Source organism: Thamnophis sirtalis, unplaced genomic scaffold (assembly GCF_051295495.1).
Source record: "Thamnophis sirtalis isolate CommonGarterSnake01/CBP01778 unplaced genomic scaffold, rThaSir2_p1.2 scaffold_14, whole genome shotgun sequence".
Lineage (NCBI taxonomy): Eukaryota > Metazoa > Chordata > Lepidosauria > Squamata > Natricidae > Thamnophis > Thamnophis sirtalis.
Window position 1 is genome coordinate 47,500,763 of NW_028261394.1, and position 10,465 is coordinate 47,511,227.

Genomic DNA, 10,465 nt, shown 5'->3' on the forward strand with positions numbered 1-10,465 from the left:
TCCTTCCTTCCTTCCTTCCTTCCTTCCTTCCTTCCTTCCTTCCTTCCTTCCTTCCTTCCTTCCTTCCTTCCTTCCTTCCTTCCTTCCCTCCTCCCCAGGAGGCAGTAGGGAATCAAACCAGAATCTCTTCCTGTCTCCTTTCCCTGAGCTTCTTTCTTTCGCATCACGGTTGCCTAAAACCTTCTGTCTGCCTTCATGGTCATCCTTCTGCCATCTTCACCATCATATTCTCAGGAGCAGGAAAAACAGCCTCCTTCCATCCCTTTCTCACAGATCCTGGAATACCGATTCCAGTTTTTCAGCCACATCCCTCTTGGTTCCTTCCTCCAGAGAGGAACAGCTGGGCTCGGTCTTCAGGGACAAAACCGGTGCCCCCGTAATTCCCAAAAGACCATGCAGGGAGCATCCAGCCTTTCTGGAAACACCAGAGAAAGCTTCGGCCGTGGGCTTTGAATCTGCTCGCTCTGGGATCCGTTCCCATGTTTTGACAAAGTCTGCAGACGGCCAGATGGAGCCACACGCCCACACAATTACAGCCCCTCATTTCCTTTTCTTCAAAATGTGGTTATGCTTTCCTTTCACCAAATGTTTCCCCTCTCCGAGAGATGGAAGCAGTCAACCTGAGCATCTGGGGAGACTGTTTTGCCAGGGTCTCAATGACCCAGCTGTGCTCCAACCTTCATACTATCCTTGATCTGGATGATCTGCCCACCTTCTACTCCTTCTTCCGCCTCCCCCATCCCACAAATGTCTCCGCCTGTTGTTTCTCCACCTAAACTCAACGGGCAAACCTTCCTGTGACGGATTCTGTGACAGATTCATGGACATGGCTGCCCCCTAGTGTTGAAGTTACTGAATGGCCAAGCCCTTCTGTAACTTCTCTTTGCTTGAGAAATGTTATCCGTTTTAGTTCAGAAGAGACCAGTTCAAAAGCAGCGTTACCCCCCAAAAAAGGGGGGGGACTTAGAACAATGCTACTAGACTGTTTCTGATCTAGTCTTCCTTCCTCTCCTGAAAGAATCAGCCTTACGAGCCACCTGAAAGCGGCACCACGCTGCAAAGCAGGATGTATGATTTTGTTCTAGAGAAACCATTTATTTTAGCGATGGCCTTGGTAAGACGGACTTCATCGCAGCCAGAATTGCTACTGTGAAAAAGCTTTCGATATTCAAAACGTTCTGTTTCCTGATCAGTGTTTTGCCTTGACGATCATCTTCAGTCACAGGTAAGGGGTTTCTTTTCTTGTAGAAGACCACCAAAGACCCAGCAGTACTGTTAAAATGAAGACACGGAGGGAGATCCTTGACACAAGAGACGTTCTCCAGAATAAATCTCCACTGGACACAGTGTTCCAGAAAGGTGTATTCAGAAAGAGAAGTTCAAGTATTTCGTTTTGAAAATGCTTTTCCAATAAGGAGACATGTCAAAAGACCCCCAAATAAGGCAGGATGCTGCAATTCTTCCGTAATTAATCCCCCTTCTAGATTTGGGAATTTTTAATAATTTTCAAACAAAAGTTTTAGAAAGTTGGAGAAAGCTTGGCCAAAAGACACACTAAGTCTCAAATTCAAATTGATCCATGAAAAAGCATTTGCCTTTCTTTCAGGAGCTAAAGCAGAGTAATTTAACTTACAAAATACCCTCTGTCTTCTGCACAATTTCTCCAGAGGTTGTATGAGAGCCCAGGAAATTTATCCCATCTGATACTTTCTATCGTTGGTGTAAATTCATAAGCTAAGGAGGTTACATAGAATGACTTGACCCACTCCTAATCCAGAGTGTGCGGACGGTCATCAATACCGTCACATCACTTTGTAAAGCTATGTGTTCTGTGTGACACAGACCATCATAGAGCCGAGGTGGCACAGTGGTTAAATGCAGCACTGCAGGCTACTTCAGCTGACTGCAGTTCTGCAGTTCGGCTGTTCAAATCTCACGGGCTCAAGGTTGACTCAGCCTTCCATCCTTCCGAGGTGGGTGAAATGAGGACCCAGACTGTGGGGGCGATATGCTGACTCTGTAAACCGCTTAGAGAGGGCTGAAAGCCCTATGAAGCGGTATATAAGTCTAACTGCTATTGCTATCATGGCTTGTCCAATGGACAGCACTCAAATCAAACTGCAGTTCACGATAATTGCAATAATCCAGCTACAGAGTGAGTGGGAGAGAGCTTAGCAGGATTAAAGTGACATTTGATCCAGAACTCGCTTAAGCTTCTGTTTCAAACCAGACGTATAAAATTACTCCAGTAATACTAAGAATTGGAAATGTGTGCTGTGATCCTTTCACTCCAAAATAAAGATGGGGCAATCTCTTATCAATATTCTAAGAACGAGCCAGAATCGTCCAAAGTGATGTAGTCCTGTTGAAATCAAACGGCTTCCCTATGGGATGTGTGAGGAAGCTCCTTGTGAAGCCCTCAAAAGGCCCAGCTGTTGGATGTCCTCAGAAGGAAGATCAAGCTTTTGACCCAACACAGACAGAGACGGGTCCAAGGGTCTTGAGATCCTTCCTTGCACCAAATTAGCTACTCATATCTAGAAAGATACTAGGATCATGACGGTGAACCTATGGCTCACGTGCCAATTAGATGCGGCACACAGAGCCCTCTCTGCTGGCACATGCACCATCGCCCCAGGTCACATCTCTGTGGTGTTTCTTTCGCGAGCTTCTGTTTCCCTGCAAACTACGAAACAGAAGCTCACGAAAGAAGAAGATCTCACCTCTTGCTGGTGTTGGGATGCCCTGCCTCCCGCCGGCCAGTTCTCCTTCGGGTCTCTTCTGGCCATGCGCGCATGTCCATGCGCACACACCTTTCAGTTTGGTCATGCACACAAATTTTGGGCACTCATCTAAAAGATTTGCCATCCCTGTACTAGGAAAACATGTTCCTCTTATATCTTGTTCCGTACCATTGATGGGGAAAGAGGTGATGATGTGATGCACCTTCCCCATAAATATCTCCCTGGGTTCCAGGCAACCATCTCACCCATGTTCCACCCCTTTGTGTCCAGGTTGAGTCTCAAGCACACAAAGCTTCATTGGACGCGAGCCGGACCACTCAACAGCTTGAAGAGACCGTAGATGAATTCCAGAAGCAGAAGTTGAAAGATATCCAGGTAAATCTGTTTAGGTGCTGCTTCAAAAGCTTTTAAGACTCTTAAATCATTTGTGCCTTTGGTGGAGATTTAAGATCCGTTTCCCCCTCCCCCCCCAAATGAAAGCATGTTCAGGTGGGGATGGGTACAACCTTGTGAAAATGCACAATATAAAGAGAGCAACAGAGGGAGCAATTTTTTAAACAGACCCATCATACGTAGCTGTATTTTAAAATTGCAAATTCCATCAAGCAAACAGATCTAGAGGAATCCTATTTGCTGAAAATTATTATCATTTTTTTAAAAAAAATTCTTGATTAAGAGCGCCAACTCCAAAATTACTGTGGGCAGCTTATACAACATCAAATATTCCATTTCATTGTCTTCTGCAAAGGATTAGAATGGAACATAATATAATGCAACAAAAACACTATGATAGACCGCAGTGGGAAGTCTCGCGTAAAAACTGAGAAAAACCCATATTGCTATTATTAACCTAAACGTATTGACCTAATCATAAATACTGCAATGGTGGGTTATTACTGGATTTGACTATAGCTGGAAAAGATGAATAAAAAAATTCAATATTCAGCTTCTTTTAAACCAACGGACAGTAGTGCAGCTGCTAAAGGAAACCGGGTCTTGTCAATTGGCAAGTTTGAAATTGCAAAGGGGAACATTGAAAATAAATATACATGTCTGATGTAGCACTGGGATGCAGGGAGGGAGGGAGGGAGGGAGGGAGAGAGAATGGATGGATGGATAGATGGAAGGATGGATGGATAAACAGAGAAAGACAGAGAGACAGACCGATAGATAAACAGATAGAAAGAAAAAGAAAGAAAGAAGAAAGAAAAGAAAGAAAGAAAGAAAGAAAGAAAGGAGAGAGAGAGAGAGGATGGATGGATGGATGGATGGATGGATGGATGGATGGATGGATAAACCGAGAAAGACAGAGAGACAGACCGATAGATAAACAGATAGATAGATAGATAGATAGATAGATAGATAGATAGATAGATAGATAGATAGATAGATAGATAGATAGAGATAGAAAGAAAGAAAGAAAGAAAGAAAGAAAGAAAGAAAGAAAGAAAGAAAGAAAGAAAGAAAGAAAGAGAGGGAAGGAGATATTTTTCTGCAACTTGCTTCCTCCTTTTTGGAGGCTGTAATTCTGACTTCACAACTACAGTTGCATTAAGCTAGAACAAATGTATATTCCATTATAGAGAAGGCTTTTTGGGGTTTTCAATTTTCTCTCGCCAGACTTCAGGAGGGAAAGGTCCACTTCCCAAATGACTTATTCAGACCAGACCCAGTGAAGCTGAGAAAATATGCCAGCCGTTATTTACAAAGAAACCTGTTTGGGGAATGAAAAAATAGAACCAAGACTCACATTTTGTGGCCCTGCGGCTTCTTTGCCTTACAGAAGATCTTCTTGGATTTCGTCGGCATCGAGATGGTGTTCCACGCAAAAGCTCTGGAGGTTTATTCCCAAGCATTCCAAACCCTGGAAAATTATGATCAGAAAAAGATTTTGAGGTAACAAGCGGTGGGAGGACACAGAGACTCGGTGGGGTCCATTTGGTGGGTCTTGGTGCCATTCATTCCTGAACTTGAGAGACCGCCTACTGCCAATCACCTCCATTCGACCAATTAGATCTCACCGATTAGGCCTCCTCCAAGTTCCATCCGCCGGTCAATGTCGACTGGCAACCACGCGGAGGAGAGCCTTCTCGGTGGTAGCCCCGACCCAATGGAACGATCTCCCCGTGGAGATCCGTACCCTCACCACCCTCCAGACCTTCCACACAGCCCTTAAAAACTGGCTTTCCTGTCAGGCCTGGGCTAAAGACTGCAACCCGCCCGAATGGTATGAATGTTGTGTTTTAATTATGTATTGTCTTATATGTTAAAAGTTTGTTCCCCCCACTTTTCTTAAGTTGTAAGCTGCCCTGAGTCCCCGCAGGGAAAAGGGCGGCATATAAATAAACTTAAATACCAAAATACCAAACTTCCGCCGTCAACATTTGCCCCAAAGGGAAGCCATTCTGCTTTGCATTGTTCTTGACTGGATTATATATTTTTTAAAGGTAGTTCTCGACTTACAAACCGTTTATTTAGTGACTGCTCAAAGTTACAAAGTCACTGGAAAAAGAGTCTTACGACCCGTCTTTCACACTTAACGACCGTTGTAGCATCCCTGCAGTCACCTGATTAAAATTCAGGTGGTTGGCAACTGTCTCATACTTACGACTGTCCCACGGTCATGCGATCCCCTCTCATGACCTTCTGACACACAAAGTCGATGGGGGGAAGCCGGATTCACTTAACGACCGTGCGACTCACTTAACAACCGCAGGGATTCACTTAACGACGGTGGCAAGAAAGGTGGTAAAATGGGGCAGGTCTCACTGAACAAAGGCCTCCCTTAATGACAGAGGCTCTGGGCCCAATTGTGGTTGTAAGTCGAGGACTGGTGCATGTGACCCCCTCTCTAAGAGGGGCAAGGGGTTGTACGATGCTGATCGCCCCCCCCCACTCATTTTATCTTCAGAAGAAGTCCTTGCGTTTCTCATCCAAAGCTGCTCCGTGAAGTTAGACCATAGCCTCACGAGGGCTGGAAGGGACCTCGGAGGTCTTCTAGTCCAACCTCTTCTCGAGCAGGAGACTTTATAGTTATAGGTCGAGGCCCGTAGTCAATATAGCCAAACTATTAAGCTTTATTGGGTGTTTTTTAACCTCTTACGAACTTTTAGGTTTAGGTTTATTAGATTTATATGCCGCCCTTCTCCCAAGGACTCAGGGTGGCGTACAACATTAAAAGAAACACATGATACAAAAGTTTTGAAAAAAAATTAAATAGAATATTCCAAACAAACCCAATTAAAATTGACAATAACGTTTTTTGTTTTTAAATCGAATTAAAATTAACAATGATCAATAATTTGTTTTGTTTTGTTCAGGCCAGGCTGGCTTGCTGGAAAAGCCAACTTTTTAGGGCCCGTCGGAAGGACCCTTCCCAGACTTCAACTCCCAGAATTCCCTGGGGTGGTCCAAAAGTGGGCTTCATCCCTCCAAAGGGATGTTCTGGGCCTCCTCAAAATGTGATTCTTGCCTTGACAGGATTTCAGAGCCAAAATCCAAATTGCTTCTGGAAGGCTCCCCGACTCCAGGCTGGCCCCTGCCACCAACCCAGCCTCCAGCCTCCCGTGGTCCATAGAAGCCCAGGTGAGGAAGGGCAACCTGGGTGCCATCACCTGCCTTGGATGAGGAAGGACAACGGGGCAGGGGGGGGGAGATAAATCTCCAGGACAATAAGCACCCCCAAAGAGAGGTTGAAGAAGACTCGGGGTTTATGGAGATTCTCCGTCCTGCAAATCGTGGGTGTCCCAAAGGTGCTTTTTCCCCCCCAAATTGGGCTTTTCCACGAAGAGGTTTTGCTTCTCACCCAAGAAGCTTCTTCGGTTCCTCTTCTTCAGAGCTGAAGAAGCTCCTTGGAGCGAAACCTCTTCAAAGGAAAATCCAGAAAGCCTCTGAGCCAAGGTGGCGCAGTGGTTAGGGTGCAGTACTGCAGGCCACTTCAGCTGACTGCTATCTGCAGTTCGGCGGTTCTAATCTCACCCGCTCAAGGTTGACTCAGCCTTCCATCCTTCCGAGGTGGGTGAAATGAGGACCCGGATTGTTGTTGGGGGCAATATGCTGACTCTGTAAACTGCTTAGAGAGGGCTTAAAGCCCTATGAAGCGGTATATAAGTCTTAACTGCTACTGCTATCTATCTATCTATCTATCTATCTATCTATCTATCTATCTATCTATCTATCTATCTATCTATCTATCTATCTATCTATCTATCATCTATCATCTATCTATCTATCTATCTATCTATCTATCTATCATCTATCATCTATCTATCTATCTATCTATCTATCTATCTATCTATCTATCTATCTATCTATCTATCTATCTATCTATCTATCTGGGTGAAATGAGGACCCAGACTGTGGGGGGGGTTGATATGCTGACTCTGTAAACTGCTTAGAGGGCTGAAAGCCCTATGAAGCGGTATATAAGTCTAACTACTACTGCTATCTATCTATCTATCATCTATCTCTCTCTCTCTCTCTCTCTCTCTCTCTCTCTCTCTCTCTCTCTCTCTCTCTCTCTCTCTCTCTCTCTATCTATCTATCTATCTATCTATCTATCTGGGTGAAATGAGGACCCAGACTGTGGGGGGGCGATATGCTGACTCTGTAAACCGCTTAGAGAGGGCTGAAAGCCCTAGGAAGCGGCATATAAGTCTAACTGCTATTGCTATTGCTATTGCTATTCTTGAAAAAAAGCACCTTTGGGAGAAGGAGGCCAGGTATTATTGCCCAGGTGCAATTGCACAGGTCACAGGAGAAAAAATAAATTAGGGGGGGGAAGGAGTTCAAGCATCACCCCCAAAGGGCAAGGAGCAAGAGGCAGAGCCAGGAAACAAACCATCATCCACAGCCTTCGGTCCCGGCCAAGCAATGCAATCCCAGGAATGAAGAGAACAGCTCTTGGCAGATGTTGGCCCGTCCGCTTGGAGCCGGTTTCTGCCCAGCGCCAGCTGCTGCTCGTCAAGGCCTGATTGGCAAGGAGGAGGCCTACTAGAGCAGTGTTTCTCAACCTTGTCAACTTGAAGATGTCTGGACTTCAACTCCCAGAATTCCCCAGCCAGCGAATGCTGGCTGGGGAATTCTGGGAGTTGAAGTCCAGACATCTTCAAGTGGACAAGGTTGAGAAACACTGTAACTAGAGGCCAAGGCCTGCTCCCGAGTAGGCCCACTGTGAAAGGGCCCAATGAAAGCTTTTAAAGCCAACATTGTCCCCATCCAGATTAAAGGGTTGTGTGAAGCTAGTGAAGAAAAAATGCTTCTTTTGGGGGTGTTTAAAAACCCTTTCTGACTCAATTGGATGGGAGAAATCAGGGCTTCCCTTTCTCCCCACATGCTTCCATGGGATCCTAAGAGGAGACATCCTGAGGGGGGATTTTTATTTTTTACCTCAGGAGGCTTTTTTTCCAGATTTGGGGTGGGGGGGAATGCAGGGCTGTTTTCACAGCCGTGGAAAGTGGGGCGACCATTGGAAAGCCCCCCCCCCTTTCCCCACAACAGTGGTGGGATTCAAAAAGTTTAATATCTGGTTCTTTGCCCCAATGAGAATGGGAAAACCTATTTTGCAAGGAGGGGGGTGGGGAATGCTGTCGCTTTAAATCGGAACTGAGCATGCCTGGCTGTGGAATTCTGGGAGTTGAAGTCCACAAGTCTAAAAAAAAATGGCTGCCTCAACAGCCATAAAGCTCACTGCTCAGTGGTCATGTGACCGTGTGGGCGTGGCCAACTCAACATCACTGAGGTCGATGGGAGCTTCGCCTGAGCTGTTACAATGGTAATAAGGGTGAACCGGAGAGGCAGTTTCTGTAAGCAGGGCAATAAAGATGAGGCTAGAAACAACACCAGAATGTTTCCTTCCTGCCTTCCTTACAGGGATCAGCCCTGTAAAGTGGGGAAAAAACAAAAGGAGATTTCTTCCAACAACCGGTTCTCCGAACTGCTTAGAAAGTTAACAACCGGTTCTCCCGAATAGGTGCGAGCCGTCTGAATCCCACCACTGCCCCATAATTACGTCCCCTCCAACAACCCCCTGAACCCCAAATTCCCAGTGAGACAAACTCCTCAGGGGCGCCAAGGTGGAGGTAGAAAAACTGCCCCCTTTTTTCCCACAGCAGGAGAAGGAAATAGTAGCAATAGCAGTAGCAACAGCAGTTAGACTTATATACCGCTTCATAGGGCTTTCAGCCCTCTCTAAGCGGTTTACAGAGTCAGCATATTGCCCCCAACAACAATCCGGGTCCTCATTTTACCCACCTCGGAAGGATGGAAGGCTGAGTCAACCCTGAGCCAGTGAGATTTGAACCGCCGAACTGCAGAACTGCAGTCAGCTTGAAGTAGCCTGCAGTGCTGCATTTAACCACTGCGCCACCTCGGCTCTGCAAAATGCCTGCAAAATGGCGGGATTTTAATTCCAGACTTCAATGCAGGGTTGAGCAATTAGCAAAACCAGCTTGTGGGGGGAGGAAAACAGATTTAAGTTCGAGACCTAAGATGGGGGCTTCAAGTCAAGGAGCCAAGTACAGGTGGTCCTCGACTTACAACAGTTTCACTTAGTGACCATTCAAATTTACAACAGCCCTGAAGAAAAGCAACTCCTGACCATGCTTCACACTTTACGACCGTTGCAGCGTCCCCCGTGGTCACGTGATCAAAATTCAGGTGCTTGGCAACTGCCTCATAGTTACGACGGTTGCAACGTCCTGGGGGGGGGGCACGCGATTCCCCTTTCGTGACCTCCTTACTAGCAAAGTCAATGGGGAAGCTGGATTCCCTTAACCGTCGTGTCATTAATTTGTCAACGGCAACGATTCACTTAACGGCGGTGGGTAGAAAATGTCGTAAAACGGGGCAAAATGCACTTAACCAATGTCTCACTGAATGACGTACATTTGGGGCTGAATCGGGGTCGAGGGTTACCCGTACTGCAGGTCAGGAATTTGACCCCCCTGGAGTAATACAATAGCAGAGTCGGAAGGGACCTTGGAGGTCTTCTAGTCCAACCCCCCAGCCTAGGCAGGAAACCCTACACCGTTTCAGACAAATGGCTATCCAGCATCTTCGTAAAGACTTCCAGTATTGGAGCATTCACAACCTCTAGGTGGCAAGCTGTTCCACTGGCCAACTGTTCTCATTGTCAGAAAGTTTCTCCTCAGTTCTAAGTTGCTTCTCTCCTTGGTTAGTTTCCACCCATTGCTTCTTGTTCTGCCCTCAGGTGCCTTGGAGAATAGTTTGACTCCCTCTTCTTTGGGGCAACCCCTGAGATATTGGAAGGCTGCTATCATGTCTCCCCTGGTCCTTCTTTTCATTAAACTAGCCATGCCAGTTCCTGCAAGCGAGTGATGGAGATACCCAAAAGATCGCGTGTCCATAAGATGAGATGTTTTGGGGTGGGGAGAAATGTCTCCAGGGCTTTGGTACTGATCATTACAGCAATCGTGGCTTGTTGCCCACTTAATGTAACCATGGTTCTCTTCGTCCCCTCTCTAGGGTGTCCATAGCACGCTCCGGAACCTGACTTTTCTGGAGACTGATGGGGGATCTGAAGAGGAGCCCTCCCAAGATTTCAACACCACTAAGCACCCCCAGATCTGGCAGGTGACCAGCAGGACCCCCTGACAGATTTCTCCATTTGTGAATTTAGACTTGGTTTTTTTGGGTTCCTCGGCCAGCTTTCTTTGCCCCCCCTTTAAGGCCTCCCTGCAGCTCAGTACCCCTCCCTTTTC

General features: G+C 46.4%; 1 protein-coding gene across 1 annotated transcript in view; it reads left to right on the forward strand.

Moving 5' to 3' along the window:
• The window catches only part of CIBAR2 (CBY1 interacting BAR domain containing 2), a 20,555-nt gene extending 10,202 nt beyond the window's left edge, over positions 1-10,353 (forward strand). The window contains exons 5-9 of the mRNA XM_087729480.1: positions 1,220-1,225; positions 3,015-3,119; positions 4,528-4,640; positions 6,225-6,329; positions 10,230-10,353. Of these exons, the coding sequence (XP_087585606.1) occupies positions 1,220-1,225; positions 3,015-3,119; positions 4,528-4,640; positions 6,225-6,321 (321 nt within the window). The 3' untranslated portion in view covers positions 6,322-6,329; positions 10,230-10,353. The remainder of the gene's footprint in view (positions 1-1,219; positions 1,226-3,014; positions 3,120-4,527; positions 4,641-6,224; positions 6,330-10,229) is intronic.
• The last annotated feature ends 112 nt before the right edge of the window (positions 10,354-10,465 follow it).